Here is a 19,759-nt window from a genome sequence, read left to right on the forward strand (position 1 = left end):
GTCACGGGACATTGCCTTAACAGTTTCTTGTTCATCGCTTTCCTTTACAACCGGACGGTAGTTTACCGAAAGGTAATATACGGAACAAGTAAACTGGATGTGTGCTTTCCGATACCGGGATAGCAGTGGATTACACGAACCTAAATGTTTTTAGCCAAAATATTGATCCACAAATATATTTTGCAACACCGATGGTGGGTCAAATCAGAAAACTTGTCTAGGGTAAAATCTAGCTTGAATTTTTAAAAGATCAAATGTTTTCATAAAGATCCAATTTCCTAAAGGATCTACATTTTTATAGTCATGTGGGACTGTAAACCGCCTTTCAAATGTGCACTTTGCTTTGGAAACCGAAAGTAAATCGGCTATTTGATTGCAAGTGTCGTTGACCTAAACCCAAGGCAACTGTGGATGACACACCCACCTTTAACCATGGTTCTATTGTTAATATCATTGTTTATACCGCTCTATCAAAATCACTGATGTACAAAGTGTGAAGAATAAAGAAGTGATTCGTGTGATGTATTATATTATTTCAAGACTGTATTGCTTGAGGACAAGCAACGCTCAAGTGTGGGGATATTGATAAGGCTAAAAAGGAACATATATTTCATAGCAAAATCCCCCAAGAAAGACAAGATTTTAGTTGCAATTGTTCCATTTTCGAGTAATATTCGTTTATTTTAAATAAGTGCGAAGACAAAAGGCGAAAACGAAGATTTGAAGACGCAAAGGTCCAAAAAGCTCAAAAGTACAAGATACAATCAAAAAGGTTCAAATTATTGATGAAGAACGTCTAAAAATGACAAGAGTACAAGTTACAAAACGCAAAGTACACGATATAAAATTGTACGAAAGGGCGTTCGAAAATCCGGAACCGAGGCATGAACCAACTTTCAGCGCTCGACGCAACGGTGTAAAAATTACGAGTCAACTATGCACAAGAATAAAATATAATATTTAAATAATTCATAATAAGAATAATATTAAATAATAAAAAGTTGTTAATTGAGCATAGTTCAGGGGTCGTAAATGAAAATTTCAATTCTAATTTCGCTATAAAAGCGATGATTTACGATCAATTTGGAGAGACTTTTTTTTTCGATCATTTTTTCTATCTTTTTCTTACTTTTCTATATCAAATATCAATATCTATATTTATAATTCTCTATCATAATGTTAATGTAATCAGATATAACAATAATCTTAATTTTAATTTTAAATTATGATAATAATAAGATTTATGATAGAGATCGTTTGAGTGTGTAAGTCGAAATTCTGTCCGTGTAACGCTACGCTATTTTTAATCATTGTAAGTTATGTTCAACCTTTTTACATTAATGTCTCGTAGCTAAGTCGTTATTATGCTTATTTAAAATGAAGTACTCATGATGTTGGGCTAATTACTAAAATTGGGTTATTGAACTTTGGACCATAATTAAGGTTTGGGCAAAAGACCGACACTTGTGGAAATTGGATTATTGACTATTAATAGATGGGGGGTATTGTCTATTTGAGTGACAACTCATTGGAGTCTGTCGAACCTATCTTCAAATTAATTAACCTAATAATTAATAATGATTATGATTGTCCTATTTAGTGACGTTCATATGGAATCTGTTATAATCATTTAATTAATCAATTGGGTTGGGTAATTGATTATTCATTCTGATCAAGTGGATGAATTAATATTCATAAACTAATTAAAACAGGGGTGGATTACATACATTGATAACTGGTGTAATTGTTGACAGAAGTGATAACTGCGTCACAGTTTAAATCCTTAATCAGTTGGAATATTTGACTTCGGGTATAAGGGTAATTTGACGAGGATACTCGCACTTTATATTTATGACCGATGGACTATTATGGACAAAAACCAGATAGACGTATCAAATAAACCAGGACAAAGGACAATTAACCCATGGTAATAAATTAAAATCAACACGTCAAACATCATGATTACGGAAGTTTAAATAAGCATAATTCTTTTATTGTATTTCTCATCGTATCTTTATTTACTGTCATTTTATTACTCGCAATTTTATTTACTGTCATTTTATTTATTGTCATTATTTTACGCACTTTAATTATCGTCATTTATCTTTGCGCTTAAAATATAGAATCGACAAACCGGTCATTAAACGGTAAAACCCCCCTTTTATAATAATATTACTACTTATATAATTATATATATTTTGTATAAATATAGTTGTTAAAAATATAGTAAGTATCACCAGCTCCCTGTGGAATGAACCGGACTTACTAAAAACTACACTACTCTACGATTAGGTACACTGCCTATAGTGTTGTAGCAAGGTTTAGGTATATCCCATCCGTAAATTAATAAAACTTGTGTCATATTTTGTAGTAAAAATTTAATAGTATTTTATACCCCTCCGCTACCACATCAAAACGATATATTTTAGATTATCATTATTTGATAATCTACGTAATGCTTTTTAAACCATTATAGATAAAATAAAGGTTATGGTTGTTTTAAAAATGAATGCAGTCTTTGAAAAACGTCTCATATAGAGGTCAAAACCTCGCGACTAAATCAATTAATATGAAAAGTTTAAAATCAATATGAACGGGACATTTCAAAATCGACGCATTTGTAAAAGGGTTACCAGAAAGGATCAAAGAAGATATAAGTTCACACGAGCCTGCTTCCATACAAAAGGCGAGTCGAATGGCTCATAAATTCATAAATCATATTCAGGAAAGAGTTAAAGAGTAGACGGCCGAAGAAGACAACATGAAACAAATCAAAAGAAAGTGGGAAGAAACCAGTGACACGGGTCACAATTTTAACAATCAACACAACAATCACAACTTCAATCGCACCAATTATCGCAACAACAAACGCAACAACAATCGTTCCAATAACAACTACAACAACCATCCTAACAATAATAACCACCACAACAATCGTCCCAACATCAATAACAACTGCAACAACAACAATTCCTATAACAATAATAATCAGAAAAAGCCATGCCAAAGGTGTGAAGATTACCACCCGAATGAGTTCTGCACGACATTTTGCACCGAGTATAAAAGAACTGGCCATGGTGCGAGAAAGTGAGAGGTCTACGGCCCAATAAATAACAGAAATAAAAGAACAGATAATGTCGAAACAAGTAATGCCGCCTTTGTTTGTTATTGATGTGGAAAACCGGGCCACATTAGGAGTAATTGCCCGAACCCAGAGAAAAATAATGGGCAAAGTTGTGGAAGAGTTTTCAATATTAATACGGCAGAAGCGCAGGAAGACCCGGAGCTTGTTACAGGTACGTTTCTCATTGACAATAAATCTGCTTATGTTTTATTTGATTTGGGTGCGGATAGGAGCTATATGAGTAGAGATTTTTTGTGCCAAATTAAGTTGTCCATTGACGCCTTTGGATAATAAATTTTTACTTGAATTAGCAAACGGTAAATTAATTTCAGCAGATAATATATGTCAAAATTGAGAAATTAAACTAGTTAGCGAAACGTTTAAGATTGATTTGATACCAGTAGAGTTAGGGAGTTTTGATGTGATAATCGGCATGGACTGGTTGAAAAAGGTGAAAGCAGAGATCGTTTGTTACAAAAATGCGATTCGCATCATACGAGAAAAAGGAAAACCCTTAATGGTGTAGGGGGAAAGGAGAAACGCGAAGCTAAATCGTATTAGTAATTTGAAGGCGCAAAAACTAATAAGAAAAGGTTGCTATGCTATTCTAGCACATGTCGAGAAAGTACAAACCGAAGAAAAGAACATCAATGATGTTCCCGTCGCAAAAGAGTTTCCCGATGTATTTCCAAAAGAATTACCGGGATTACCTCCACACCGATCCGTTGAAGTTCAAATAGACTTGGTACCAGGAGCTGCACCAATAGCCCGTGCTCCATATAGACTTGCACCCAGCGAAATGAAGGAACTCCAGAGCCAATTACAGGAACTTTTAGAGCGAGGTTTCATTCGACCAAGCACGTCACCGTGGGGAGCCCCTGTTTTGTTTGTCAAGAAGAAAGATGATACATTCAGGTTGTGTATCGACTACCGAGAGTTGAACAAACTTACCATCAAGAACCGTTACCCACTACCGAGAATCGACGACTTATTTGATTAATTACAAGGTTCGTCAGCTTATTTGAAGATTGATTTACGTTCCGAATATCATCAAATGCGGGTGAAGGAGGATGATATTCCGAAGACTGCTTTTAGGACGCGTTACGGTCATTACGAATTTATGGTTATGCCGTTTGGTTTAACTAACGCACCAGCTGTGTTCATGGACCTTATGAACCGAGTGTGTGGGCCATATCTTGACAAGTTTGTCATTGTCTTCATCGATGACATACTTATCTACTCAAAGAATGATCAAGAGCACGAAGAACATTTGAGAAAAGTGCTAGAGTTGTTAAGGAAAGAAAAACTGTACGCTAAGTTTTCAAAGTGTGCATTTTGGTTGGAAGAAGTTCAATTTCTCGGTCACATAGTGAACAAAGAAGGTATTCAGGTGGATCTGGCAAATATTGAAACCGTTGAAAAGTGGAAAACCCCGAAAACTCCGAAACACATACGCCAATTTTTAGGATTAGCTGGTTACTACAGAAGATTCATCCAAGATTTTTCCAAAATAGCAATGCCCTTGACTGCATTAACGTATAAAGGGAAGAAATTTGAATGGAAGGATGAACAAGAAAAAGCATTTCAATTGTTGAAGAAAAAGTTAACTACGGCACCTATATTGTCATTGCCTGAAGGGAATGATGATTTTGTGATATATTGTGACGCCTCAAAGCAAGGCCTCGGTTGTGTATTAATGCAACGAACGAAATTAATTGTTTATGCGTCTAGACAATTGAAGATTCACTAGCAGAATTATACGACACATGATTTGGAATTAGGCGCGGTTGTTTTGCATTAAAGACTTGGAGACACTACTTATATGGGGTCAAAAGTATCATATATACCGACCACAAAAGTCTCAAGCATATATTTAATCAGAAATAACTGAACATGAGGCAGCGTAGATGGATTGAATTGTTAAATGATTACGATTTTGAGATTCGTTACAACCCGGGGAAGGCGAATGTGGTAGCCGACGCTTTGAGTAGAAAGGACAGAGAACCTATGCGGGTAAAAGCTATGAATATAATTATTCATGTTAACCTTACTACTCAAATAAAGGAAGCACATCAGGGAGTTGTAAAAGAAGGAAAGTTGAAGAATGAAATACCTAAAAGATCGGAGAAACATCTTAATATTCGGGAAGACGGAACCAGGTATAGGGCTGGAAGAATTTGGGTACCAAAGTTTGGAGATATGAGAGAAAAGGTACTTAAGGAAGCACATAAAACCAGATATTCAATACATCTCGAAGCGGGGAAGATGTACAAAGATATCAAGAAACACTTTTGGTGGCCGGGTATGAATGCCAATATTGCTAAATACATAGGAGAATGTTTGACGTGTTCTAAAGTCAAAGCTGAACATCAGAAACCATCGAGTCTACTTCAACAACCTGAAATCCCAAAATAGAAATGGGAAAACATTACCATGGATTTCATTACTAAATTTCCAAGGATTGCAAGTGGTTATGATACTATTTGGGAATAGTCGATCGTCTTACCAAATCAGCACACTTTCTGCCAATGAGAGAAGATGATAAAATGGAGAAGTTGGCGCGATTATATTTAAAGGAAGTTGTCTCCAGACATGGAATACCAATCTCTATTATCTCTGATAGGATGGCAGATTTGTTTCAAGGTTTTGGCAGACACTGCAACATGCATTGGGGACTCGTCTAGACATGAGTACTACTTATCATCCACAAACTGATGGGCAAAGTGAAAGGATGATACAGACCCTTGAAGACATGCTACGAGCATGTGTTATCGATTTCAGAAACAGTTGGGATCGACACCTACCGTTAGCAGAATTTTCCTACTACAATAGTTACCATTCGATTATTAAAATGGCACCGTTTGAATCACTTTATGGTAGAAATTGCAGGTCTCCGATTTGTTGGAGTGAATTAGGGGATAGACAGATTACGGGTTCGGAGATAATACAAGAAACTACCGAGAAAATCATCCAAATTCAACAACGATTGAAAATTGCCCAGAGTCGACAAAAGAGCTGCGCGGACAGTAAAAGAAAAGATATAGAATTTGAGATTGGAGAAATGGTTATGCTTAATATTTCACCTTGGAAAGGCGTTGTTCGATTTGGTAAACGGGGGAAACTAAATCCAAGGTACATTGGACCATTCAAGATTATAGATCGTGTCGGACCAGTAGCTTACCAACTTGAGTTACCTCAACAACTCGCGGCTGTATATAACACTTTCCACGTCTCGAATTTGAAGAAATGTTTTGCTAAAGAAGATCTCACTATTCCATTAGACGAAATCCAAATCAACGAAAAACTTCAATTCATTGAAGAACCCGTCGAAATAATGGATCGTGAGGTTAAAAGACTTGAGCAAAACATGATACCAATTGTTAAGGTTCGATGATTATATATTAAATGAAAACTATATTTGCATGATTAAATGTTTCCAACATGTTAAGCAATCAAACTTATTAAGACTTGATTATTTGAAATGAGTTTCATGTAGACAATTGACCACCCAAGTTGACCGGCGATTCACGAACGTTAAAACTTGTAAAAATTATATGATATATATATATATATATATATAGTTAACATGATATTATGATAAAAAAGTATCTCACTAGGTATATTAACAATGAGTTATATACATAAAATGAGACTATTGAATTAAGAAAACTCGAAACAATAAATATAATGATTATCGTCATAACAACGTCTTACTAAATACATATGTATGATATTAAGATATATTAATACACCATGTTAACATGTTAACATAACAATTTAACATCTCATTTAAGTGTAATAACGATGGATCAATTATATTTAACAAGATCGTTAACTTAAAGGTTCCGAAACAACACTTACATATAACGACTAACGATGACTTAACGACTCAGTTAAATGTATATACATATAGTGTATTAAGATGTATTAATACACTTTTGGAAGACTTTATGACATATATCAAAGTACTTCTACTTAACAAAAATACTTACAATTACATCCTCATTCATTTTCATCAACAATTCTACTCGTATGCACCCGTATTCGTACTCGTACAATACACAGCTTCTAAGATGTATATACTATTGGTATATACACTCAATCATCAGCTCCTTAGCAGCCCATGTGAGTCATTAAACATGTGGAAACCATCATTTGGAAACTAGCATGAAATATCTCACAAGTTTACAAAAAATATTATAAATCATTCATGAATTATTTACATGAAAACAAACTTACACATCCTTTATATCTAATCCATATACCAACGACCAAAAACACCTACAAACACTTTCATTCTTCAATTTTTTTCATCTAATTGATCTCTCTCAAGTTCTATCTTCAACTTCTAAGTGTTCTTCATAAATTCTATAAGTTCTAGTTTCATAAAATCAAGAATACTATCAAGTTTGCAAGATTACTTCCAAGCTTTCTAATCCAATCCAAGTAATCATCTAAGCTCAAGAAATCTTTCTTATTTACAGTAAGATATGTTTCTAATACAAAGTAATACTCATATTCAAACTTTGATTCAATTTCTATAAATATAACTATCTTATTTCGAGTGGAAATCTTACTTGAACTTGTTTTCGTGTCATGATTCTATTTCAAGAACTTTCAAGCCATCCAAGAACCCTTTGAAGCTAGATCAATTTTTGTTACTTCCAGTAGGTTTAACTACTAAACTTTAGGTAGTAATTATGTTCATAATATCATTCGATTTATATATATATAACTATCTTATTCGAAGATTTAAACTTGTAATCACTAGAACATAGTTTAGTTAATTCTAAACTTGTTCGCAAATAAAGTTAATCCTTCTAAATTGACTTTTAAAATCAACTAAACACATATTCTATATCTATATGATATGCTAACTTAATGATTTAAAACCTGGAAACACGAAAAACACCGTAAAATCGGACATACGCCGTTGTAGTAACACCGCGGGCTGTTTTGGGTTTGATAATTAAAAACTATGATAAACTTTGATTTAAAAGCTGTTCTTCTTGGAAAATGATTTTTCTTATGAACATGAAACTATATCCAAAAATCATGGTTAAACTCAAAGTGGAAGTATGTTTTTCAAAATGGTCATCAAGATGTCGTTCTTTAGACGGAAATGACTACCTCTTTAAAAAATGACTTGTAACCTGTATTTCTAACTATAAACTTATACTTTTTTTATTTAGATTCATAAACTTAGGTTCAATATGAAACCATAGCAACTTGAATCACTCAAAACGGATTTGAAAGGAAGAAATGATGGGCAAAATAAAATTGGATAAATTTGCTAGTTTTAGCTACGAAAATTTTGTAACTAATTTATATTGTATTATACATATTATGAAATCTTGGGATACCATAGACACGTATACAATGTTTTGACATATCATATCGAACCATCTATATATATATTTTGGAACAACCATAGACACTCTATATGCAGTAATGTTTGAGTTAGCTATACAGGGTTGAAGTTGATTCCAAAATAATATACATACTTTGAGTTGTGATCGAGTCTGAGACTTATAGACACTGGGTCGTGGATTGATTCGAGATAATATATATTGCTTTATTTATGTACATCTAACTGTGGACAACTAGTTGTAGGTTACTAACGAGGACTGATGATTTAACAAACTTAAATCATTAAAACTTAATAAAAATGTTGTAAATATATTTTCAACATACTTTGATATATATGTACATATTTGTTATAGGTTCGTGAATCGACCAGTGGCCAAGTCTTACTTCCCGACGAAGTAAAAATCTGTGAAAGTGAGTTATACTCCCACTTTTAAAATCTGATATTTTTGGGATGAGAATACATGCAGTTTTATAAAGGTTTTATGAAATTGACACAAGTAATCGAAACTACATTTTATGGTTGAATTATTAAACCGAATATGCCCCTTTTAGCTTGGTAGCCTAAGAATTAGGGAACTGGCCCCTAATTGACGCGAATCCTAAAGGTAGATCTACGGGAACTAACAACCCCCATTCTGGAATTTTGGAATGCTTTAGTACTTCAAGTTTATCATGTCCGATGGGTGTCCGGGAATGATGGGGATATTCTATATGCATTTTGTTAATGTCGGTTACCAGGTGTTCACCATATGAATGATTTTTATCTCTATGCAGTTTGCGAAATGCCTGATATGAGATGTGTTATAAAAATTAAATCTTGTGGTCTATTATTATGATTTGATAATATATAGGTTAAACCTATAACTCACCAACTTTTTTATTGACGTTTTAAGCATGTTTATTCTCATGTGATTATTAAGAGCTTCCGCTGTTGCATACTAAAATAAGGACAGGATTTGGAGTCCATGCTTGTATGATATTGTGTAAAAACTGCATTCAAGAAACTTATTTCGATGTAATATATTTTTATTGTAAACCATTATGTAATGGTCGTGTATAAACGGTATATTTTAGATTATCATTATTTGATAATCTACGTAATATTTTTTTAAACCTTTATCGATAAAATAGAAGTTATGGTTGTTTTAAAATTGAATGCAGTCTTTGAAAAACGTCTCATATAGAGGTCAAAACCTCGTGACGAAATCAATTAATATGGAACGTCTATAATCTATATGAACGGGACATTTCAAAAGTTAGGCTGTTACAAATCTACCCCCCTTAAGAAGATTCCGTCCGCGGAATCTGGTCACGGTCAAACAGAAGAGGGTATCTAGAGGTCATTAACTCCTCAGTCTCCCACGTCAGATTGGTGCCTTAACTATGCTTCCATTCCACAAGCACCATTGAAATCTGCTTCCTGCGCAACTTAGTCACTTTTATGTCGATGATTCTCACTGGTTCTTCTACCAATTTCTTACTAGAATCTACTTTCGGATCTTGTAGAGGAAGAATCTGACTTTCGTTGTCTACTTTACACTTACGAATATAGCAGATATTGAATGTATCATGAATACCTGCTAACTCCGAAGAAAGATCTAACACTACGGTTTGATCATTTAGCACTTGACAGATTCTAAAAGGACCAATGTACCTTCGAGCTAGTTTTCCTCGTTTACCAAACCGAATTACACCTTTCCATGATGACACTTTTAAGTACACACGTTCGCCCACGGTAAACATCACTGGTCGTCGACAAGGATCGGCATACATCTTTTGTCGATCCCTAACAACTTTCAACTTTTCACGTGCGATAGCAACTTTTTCTGCAGTTTGTTGCACAATTTTTGGACCCGCAAACTATTTTTCACCTACTTCCAACCAACACAATGGAGTTCTACACTTTCTACCATACAACATTTCATATGGCGGCATGCCTATACTCGAATGATAGGAGTTGTTGTACGCAAATTCGACCAATGGCAGATGATAATCCCACAATCCACCATATTCTAACACACGAGCCCTTAACATATCCTCTAAAGTCTGAATAGTTCGTTCACTTTGACCGTCATCTGAGGATGATAGGCTGTACTAAGGTTGACATGAGTACCCAAATTTTCTTGTAGACTATTCCAGAAACTAGACACAATTCGGGAATCTCTATCTGACATAATAGACAACGATATCCCATGTCGCAATACTATTTCATTCAGGTACAACTGAGCTAATTTGGTCAACGAAGCTGTTTCACTAGTAGCTAGAAAATGTGCGCTTTTGGTTAACCGGTCCACTATTACCAAAATCATATCATTTCCTTTCTGGGTTCTGGGTAGTTTTGTCACAAAATCCATGTTGATATGTTCCCATTTCCATTCTGGAATCTCTAATTGAAGCAAACACCCATATGGTTTCCGGTGTTCTGCTTTCACTTGGGCGCAATTATGACACTGTTCCACGTATTGCTCGATGTCTGCTTTCATAGTTGGCCACCAATATAACACTTTCAGATCATGGTACATTTTTGTACTACCGGGATGCACAAATAATCTTGATTTATGTGCTACATTTAATATTAAATCCCTCAATCTTCTAAGTAACGACACCCAAACTCGTTCACGATAAGTCTTTAATCCTCGAGAATCCTTCATTAATTCTGCTTTTCTTTTCACCATTAACTCATATTTCAAATGTTCGTCTTGTAATGCTTCGAGTTGAGTTATATTTAGTCGATCCACTAAATCAGACACAATCTCAATTCGCATAAACTTTACATTGTCAGCAGATTTCTTACGACTTAACGCATCAGCCACAACGTTTACCTTTCCAGGATGATATCTGATCTCACAGTCGTAATCCTTAATTAGTTCTTACCACCGTCTCTGGCGCATATTCATCTCTTTCTACGAAAAAGATATACTATAAACTTTTATGATCGGTGCAGATAACAAAATGCTTACCATAAAGATAATGCCTCCACAACTTTAATGCAAACAATACTGCAGCCATTTCTAAGTCGTGTGTTGGGTAATTCTTTTCACTTGGTTTTAACTGTCGAGACGCATACACAATTACACGATCTCTTTGCATTAATTCATAGCCCAAACCAGATAAAGACGCGTTGCAATACACAATGAAGTCGTCGGATCCCTCAGGTAAGGTTAACACTGGTGCTTGACACAACAAACTTTTCAAAGTCTGAAACGCAGTTTTCTATTCATTACCCCACTGAAAAGACACATCCTTTCTCGTTAACTTTGTCAAAGTACTTGCAATCTTTGAAAAATCTTTAATAAATCGTCGGTAGTAACCGGCCAATCCTAGAAAACTCTTGATTTCTGTCAGATTCTTTGGTGAATTCCAATTCATTACAGCTTCAATTTTAGACGGATCCACTTTTATACCTTCTGCATAGATAATATGACCCACACGTAACCAGAACTCACACTTGGAAAACTTTGCATACAATTGTTCACGTTTCAAAAGTTCCAACACTTGTCTTAAATGCTCAGCATGCTCGGATTCAGTTTTGGAGTACACTAAAATGTCATCAATGAACACGATAACAAATTTATCCTAAAACGGTTTACACACCCTATTCATAAGATCCATGAAAATTGCTGGAGCGTTGGTTAACCCAAACGGCATCACTAAGAACTCATAATGACCATAACGAGTACGAAATGCAATCTTAGGAATGTCAGATTCAGCAACACGAACCTGGTGATATCCCGAACGTAGATCTATTTTCGAAAAGAATGAAGCTCCTTGAAGCTGATCAAATAAGTCATCTATCCTCGGAAGCGGATACTTATTCTTCACTGTTCATTTATTTAGTTCACAATAATCTATACACATTCGGAGCGTACCATCTTTCTTTTTCACGAATAACACTGGTGCACCCCACGATGAAGAACTAGGACGAATGAACCCGCGGTCCAATAGTTCTTGAATTTGGGACATCATTTCATGAATTTCTGAAAGATCTCATCTATACAGAGCTTTGGCAACTGGCGTAGCCCCTGGCACTAACTCGATCTTATATTCAACTTCCCTGATTGGCGGTAAGCCTCGCAATTCATCTGGGAACACTTCTAGATATTCAGACACCACCAGCATATCGAACACTACTTTCTTTTCCTTTTTTACATCGATCACATAAGCTAAGAAAGAGTCACATCCCTTAGCCAAAGATTTATGAGCTTTCATCATTGACAATAATGGACAACGGAACCCGCTACGATCACCACGAGCCACTACCCGTTTTCCACCGGCCACCAAGAAATAGATAACTTTCCTATCGCACTTAATATCGGCCTTATGGTCACTAAGCCAATTCATGCCTAACATTACATCAAAGCTTGGTATAGGCATCACTAAACAAGTCATAGGGAAAAGACTACCCTCTATGTCAATAGCAATTCCAGACACAAACTTTGTGACTGGAACAGTTCTACTGTCACCCACTTTAACACTTAAGGGTTCATTTATTACACTAACAGGCACATTTAACTTAGCACAAAATGTAGTTGACACAAACGAGCGATTTGCTCTACAGTCAAATAATACACTAGCCAGCACAGAATTTACTAAGAACATACCAGTGATTGCATAGTCAGTAGCAGTAGCAGCATCTACTGACATCTAAAAGGCTCTAGCTTCAGGTGGTGGAGGATTCTTGCGCTTCTGCCCTACAGAGGAAGCAGATGATCCCCCAGCTGACACAGCACGTACCCCTGACCCGAACCCCACCCCGGAATAACTCTTTCTTACAGTTGGACTGTAGTGACCCGAACTTTTCCATGTTTATATATATTAATTGAGATTGATATTTACATGATTAAATGTTTCCAACATGGTAAGCAATCAAACTTGTTAAGACTTGATTAATTGAAATATGTTTCATATAGACAATTGACCACCCAAGTTGACCGGCGATTCACGAACGTTAAAACTTGTAAAATAGACATGACGATATATATATGGATATACATATGGTTAACATGAGATTATGATAAGTAAGTATCTCCATAAGTATATTAACAATGAGTTATATACATATAAACAAGACTACTAACTTAAGGATTTCGAAACGAGACATATATGTAACGATTATCGTTGTAACGACATTTAAATGTATATATATCATATTAAGATATATTAATATATCATAATATCATGATAATATAATAATTTAACATCTCATTAGATATAATAAACAATGGGTTAACAACATTAATTGAGATCGTTAACTTAAAGGTTTCAAAACAACACTTACATGTAACGACTAACGATGACTTAACGACTCAGTTAAAATGTATATACATGTAGTGTATTTAGATGTATTAAAATACTTTTGGAAGACTTCAAGACATATATCAAAACACTCATACTTAACGAAAATGGTTACAGTTACTTTCCCATTCTTTTCTTTCATCAAGAATTCTAGTCGTATTCTTACCCGTATTATACACAGCTTCAAAACGTACTTACTATGGGTATATACCAATAGGAACTAGCGTGGGATTCCACTCTTGATTATGTCATGTATGACTAATCAATTTTAACTTCTACCATGAGCTAGTCAACTAACTAGAACTCCTTTCAACCCCACTCACCACTCACCAATTACCACTCATCATTCACTCCATTTCACTTCCAATTCTCTTTCTAATTCTCTCTCAACACACACACACACTATTATGAACGTATTTTTCCAGTAGTTAATCATCATCTTCATCAAAAATCACTTCAAGAATCAAGCTATAATCATCATAGGAAGGACACTTCAAGAACACTTCAAAAATCCCTTCAAGTTTACTAATTTACTTCCAAGCTTTCTAATCCATTCCAAGTAATCATCTAAGATCAAGAAACCTTTGTTATATATAGTAGGTTATCTTTCTTATTCAAGGTAATATTCATATTCAAACTTTGATTCAATTTCTATAACTATAAACTATCTTAATTCGAGTAAAAATCTTACTTGAACTTGTTTTTGTGTCATGATCCTACTTCAAGAACTTTCAAGCCATCCAAGATCCTTTAAAGCTAGATCATTTCTTGTCACTTCCAGTAGGTTTACCTACTAAACTTGAGGTAGTAATGATGTTCATAACATCATTCGATTCATATATATAAAACTATCTTATTCGAAGGTTTAAACTCGTAATCACTAGAACATAGTTTAATTAATTCTAAACTTGTTCGCAAACAAAAGTTAATCCTTCTAACTTGACTTTTAAAATTAACTAAACACATGTTCTATATCTATATGATATGCTAACTTAATGATTTAAAACCTGGAAACACGAAAAACACCGTAAAACCGGATTTACGCCGTCGTAGTAACACCGCGGGCTGTTTTGGGTTAGTTAATTAAAAACTATGATAAACTTTGATTTAAAAGTTGTTATTCTGAGAAAATGATTTTTATTATGAACATGAAACTATATCCAAAAATTATGGTTAAACTCAAAGTGGAAGTATGTTTTCTAAAATGGTCATCTAGACGTCGTTCTTTCGACTGAAATGACTACCTTTACAAAAATGACTTGTAACTAATTTTTCCGACTATAAACCTATACTTTTTCTGTTTAGATTCATAAAATAGAGTTCAATATGAAACCATAGCAATTTGATTCACTCAAAACGGATTTAAAATGAAGAAGTTATGGGTAAAACAAGATTGGATAATTTTTCTCATTTTAGCTACGTGAAAATTGGTAACAAATCTATTCCAACCATAACTTAATCAACTTGTATTGTATATTATGTAATCTTGAGATACCATAGACACGTATATAATGTTTCGACCTATCATGTCGACACATCTATATATAATTCGGAACAACCATAGACACTCTATATGTGAATGTTGGAGTTAGCTATACAGGGTTGAGGTTGATTCCAAAATAAGTATAGTTTGAGTTGTGATCAATACTGAGATACGTATACACTGGGTCGTGGATTGATTCAAGATAATATTTATCGATTTATTTATGTATATCTAACTGTGGACAACTAGTTGTAGGTTACTAACGAGGACAGCTGACTTAATAAACTTAAAACATCAAAATATATTAAAAGTGTTGTAAATATATTTTGAACATACTTTGATATATGTATATATTGTTATAGGTTCGTGAATCAACCAGTGGCCAAGTCTTACTTCTCGACGAAGTAAAAATCTGTGAAAGTGAGTTATAGTCCCACTTTTAAAATCTAATATTTTTGGGATGAGAATACATGCAGGTTTTATAAATGATTTACAAAATAGACACAAGTACGTGAAACTACATTCTATGGTTGAATTATCGAAATCGAATATGCCCCTTTTTATTAAGTCTGTTAATCTAAGAATTAGGGAACAGACACCCTAATTGTCGCGAATCCTAAAGATAGATCTATTGGGCCTAACAAACCCCATCCAAAGTACCGGATGCTTTAGTACTTCGAAATTTATATCATATCCGAAGGGTGTCTCGGAATGATGGGGATATTCTTATATATACATCTTGTTAATGTCGGTTACCAGGTGTTCACCATATGAATGATTTTTATCTCTATGTATGGGATGTGTATTGAAATATGAAATCTTGTGGTCTATTATTATGATTTGATATATATAGGTTAAACCTATAACTCACCAACATTTTTGTTGACGTTTTAAGCATGTTTATTCTCAGGTGATTATTAAGAGCTTCCGCTGTCGCATACTTAAATAAGGATGAGATTTGAAGTCCATGCTCGTATGATATTGTGTAAAAACTGCATTCAAGAAACTTATTTTGTTGTAACATATTTGTATTGTAAACCATTATGTAATGGTCGTGTGTAAACAGGATATTTTAGATTATCATTATTTGATAATCTACGTAAAGCTTTTTAAACCTTTATTGATGAAATAAAGGTTATGGTTTGTTTTAAAATGAATACAGTCTTTGAAAAACGTCTCATATAGAGGTCAAAACCTCGCAACGAAATCAATTAATATGGAACGTTTTTAATCAATAAGAACGGGACATTTCAGTTGGTATCTTAGAGAACCAGAATTTTGCATTAGTGTGTCTTATCTAGTTTGTTAAGATGCATTAGTGAGTCTGGACTTCGACCGTGTTTACTTGAAAAATGATTGCTTAACAAATTTTGTTGGAAACTATATATTTTTAACATGTGAATATTATGTGATATATTAATCTCTTAACGCGTTTGATATTATGTGATAGATGTCTACCTCTAGAACAAGTCCCATTGACTCACCTAATAATAATGAAGAGTCAAATGTAAATTGGAATGATTCGTGGACTGATTCAGAAGTTCCCGAAGAGGAACCGGAAGAAGGGTCGGAACCGGAAGAAGAATCGGAACCGGAAGAAGAATCGAAACCGGATGAAGAAATAGAACCAGTGGGGGAAATAATAAAACAGTTAAGAAAAAGAAAATTCTCAACCAACCGACCAAGGTTAATTATGGTCAATGGTGTTTCCACCAAGGAAGCAAAATATTGGGAGGATTACCAATTCTCCGATGAATCGGATTCCGATGAGAATTCCGATGATGTTATAGAAATTACCCCAACTGAATTTAAAAAGGCAAAAGAAAATAATAAGGGAAAGGGCATAAAAATAGAGAAATCTAATTCCAACCCCGATGAACTTTATATCTATCGTCAACCCCCGAAGTCCTTAAGTTGTAACAATGACCCGGGAACCTCTAAACCACCAGGTTTTTCTAAACCAATGTGGATAACGACGACTCGTATTAGGGGAACATCATATATCCCTAGAAACTTGGCAAAACGAACCAAAACCGAAGAAGAAGAAACAAGCGAGTCGGAATAAGATAGTTGTATTCGTGTGGTGTAATATAAGTAATATAGTGTGCTTATGCTTTATGATATATGTAAAAATTACTTGTATTAATAAGTATTTTTTTTATGAATCTAACTCTTGTCTATTTTACAGTATAAAAACACAAAATGGATAGACAACCCAATATTTTAAGAGACCTACCCGGAGACATGATTGATGAAATCTTGTCTAGAGTCGGTCAGAATTCTTCGGCACAACTATTTAAGGCGAGATCAGTTTGTAAGACATTCGAAGAACATTCCAAGAATGCCTTGGTTTATAAAAGACTTTCGTTCGAAAGATGGGGGATATCACATTGGGAAATCCATAAGTTACGATGTGTTTACTTTGACGCATATATTGCGGGGAACCCAAATGCTATTTTACGCAATGGGTTAAGAAATTATTTTGACTCAATATATCCGAATATTGGACTTCGTGATTTAGAAAAAGCGGCTAACATGCAACATAAAGAAGCATGTTATGCTTACGGATTAGTAATGTTCGCTTCTCACCAAAGTGAGAACAAGAACATCGGGCTACAACTATTAAACAAAACATTCCCACAAGTGACGGAGTCGGTAATTGGGGTAAGAAATGAGGTTTTTAGATTGTTACGGGACTGTTAGACATTACGTAACCCTCGTCCCTTTGACGACGTTACAACACGCTGTCTTATCAACGGCCATAACGGTTATGTTCCACAAGACCAAGGATGGGAAGTAATCCTAGTAAAACCAGAATGCATGACTTGTTTCTGGACGTATGAATTACGTATCTTTATTGCCTTTGCTGAACGACTTGTGTACTAGCTAGAATTATCTTCACAACCATCTTGTATCAAATTTATTGTGTGCTATATTTCATGCTATATGTAAAATAAGCGGTATTGTAAGTTTGTAAAATATTGTGTAAAAGTTTGAACGCGAAATATTATTATAATCAGTTTTTCATATAGAATTGTAGTAGTTGAATTGTATATTAGCTACTAAGTATGAACTTAACGGGTAGGTACTACCCGAATTTAAACTTATAAAACGCTAATATGAAGAAAAAGATTTTATAAATGAGTTCACATTATGCTACGAAATACTATTAACTACTCTTAATATTCTGTATGATTAACTTGTTCCATTTGACTATTTTGAAGGAAATGGCACCGACTACTCGACACACCGTGAATATGAATGAAGAGGAATTCCGTACTTTTCTAGCTTCAAACATAGCCGCAGTACAGGCTGCGCTACATACCAACAATAACCTTGGATCTAGCAGTACAGGAAATCGTGTAGGATGCACCTACAAAGAATTCACTGCCTGCAAACCTTTGGAATTTGATGGAACCGAAGGACCGATCGGATTGAAACGGTGGACCGAGAAGGTCGAATCGGTGTTTGCCATAGGTAAGTGTACTGAAGAGGACAAAGTGAAGTACGCTACGCATACCTTCACAGGTTCTGCGTTAACATGGTGGAATACCTATCTAGAGCAAGTGGGACAAGACGATGCGTACGCACTACCGTGGTCAGTATTCAAGCACTTGATGAACGCGAAGTACCGTCCCAGAACCGAGGTCAATAAGCTCAAGACAGAACTTAGAGGGTTACGAACCCAAGGATTTGATATTACCACGTACGAAAGACGATTCACAGAATTGTGCCTATTGTGTCCGGGAGCATTCGAAGATGAGGAAGAGAAGATCGACGCGTTTGTGAAAGGATTACCGGAAAGAATCCAAGAAGATATAAGTTCACATGAGCCCGCCTCCATACAACAGGCATGTAGAATGGCTCACAAACTAGTGAACCAGATTGAAGAAAGAATTAAAGAACAGACTGCTGAAGAGGCCAATGTGAAGCAAGTCAAAAGAAATTGGGAGGAAAACGGTGATAAGAATCACCAATACAACAACAACAGTAATTACAACAATAATCGCAACAATTATTCCAACAATCGCAACATCAATCGCAACTACAACAAACGGCCCAACAACAACAACAACAACAACAACAACAACAACAACAACAGCAACTACAACAATCATCCCAACAACAACAATAACCGCAACAAAAACAACAATCAGAAGCAGCTATGCCAAAGGTGTGAAAAGTATCACTCGGGGTTCTGCACCAAATTTTGCAACAAGTGTAAAAGAAATGGTCATAGCGCGGCGAAGTGTGAGGTCTATGGACCAGGGGTTAATAGAACGAAAGGAACAAATGGTGTCGGAACGAGTAATGGCGGAGGAAGTAGTGTCGGAGCAAGTTATGCCAATGTAGTTAGTTATAAATGTGGAAAACCGGGCCACATTATTAGAAATTGCCCGAACCAGGAGAACACGAATGGACAAGGCCGCGGAAGAGTTTTCAATATTAATGCGGCAGAGGTACAGGAAGACCCGGAGCTTGTTACG

The 19,759-nt window shown here is 35.0% G+C and overlaps 2 protein-coding genes across 2 annotated transcripts; both read right to left on the reverse strand.

Moving 5' to 3' along the window:
* Positions 1-9,871: 9,871 nt before the first annotated feature.
* Positions 9,872-12,457, reverse strand: LOC139854530 (uncharacterized). Its single transcript, XM_071843831.1, has 5 exons — positions 12,397-12,457; positions 11,899-12,033; positions 11,490-11,661; positions 10,927-11,332; positions 9,872-10,354 (listed from the first exon to the last, which is right to left on the reverse strand). Exons 1-5 carry the CDS (start codon positions 12,455-12,457, stop codon positions 9,872-9,874), a joined length of 1,257 nt encoding a protein of 418 aa, XP_071699932.1.
* A 24-nt stretch (positions 12,458-12,481) lies between these two features.
* LOC139854531 (uncharacterized) lies at positions 12,482-13,138 on the reverse strand. The gene has a single exon (XM_071843832.1). It carries the CDS (start codon positions 13,136-13,138, stop codon positions 12,482-12,484), a length of 657 nt encoding a protein of 218 aa, XP_071699933.1.
* Between the last annotated feature and the right edge of the window lie 6,621 nt (positions 13,139-19,759).

The sequence above is a fragment of the Rutidosis leptorrhynchoides genome, chromosome 6 (genome assembly GCF_046630445.1).
Source record: "Rutidosis leptorrhynchoides isolate AG116_Rl617_1_P2 chromosome 6, CSIRO_AGI_Rlap_v1, whole genome shotgun sequence".
NCBI lineage: Eukaryota > Viridiplantae > Streptophyta > Magnoliopsida > Asterales > Asteraceae > Rutidosis > Rutidosis leptorrhynchoides.

What these genes read in the sequence shown, in the direction of transcription:
- LOC139854530 (XM_071843831.1), bottom strand. Translation starts at nt 12,457, where the DNA reads ATGTCCCAAATTCAAGAACTATTGGACCGCGGGTTCATTCGTCCTAGT. An exon ending in TCCTAGTTCTTCATCGTGGG is followed by an intron (nt 12,034 to 12,396) that starts GTGCACCAGTGT and finishes ATGACATTTTAG; the next exon opens with TGTACTCCAAAACTGAATCC. An exon ending in TTAGAAATGGCTGCAGTATT is followed by an intron (nt 11,333 to 11,489) that starts GTTTGCATTAAA and finishes CTGTGAGATCAG; the next exon opens with ATATCATCCTGGAAAGGTAA.
- LOC139854531 (XM_071843832.1), bottom strand. Translation starts at nt 13,138, where the DNA reads ATGTCAGTAGATGCTGCTACTGCTACTGACTATGCAATCACTGGTATG.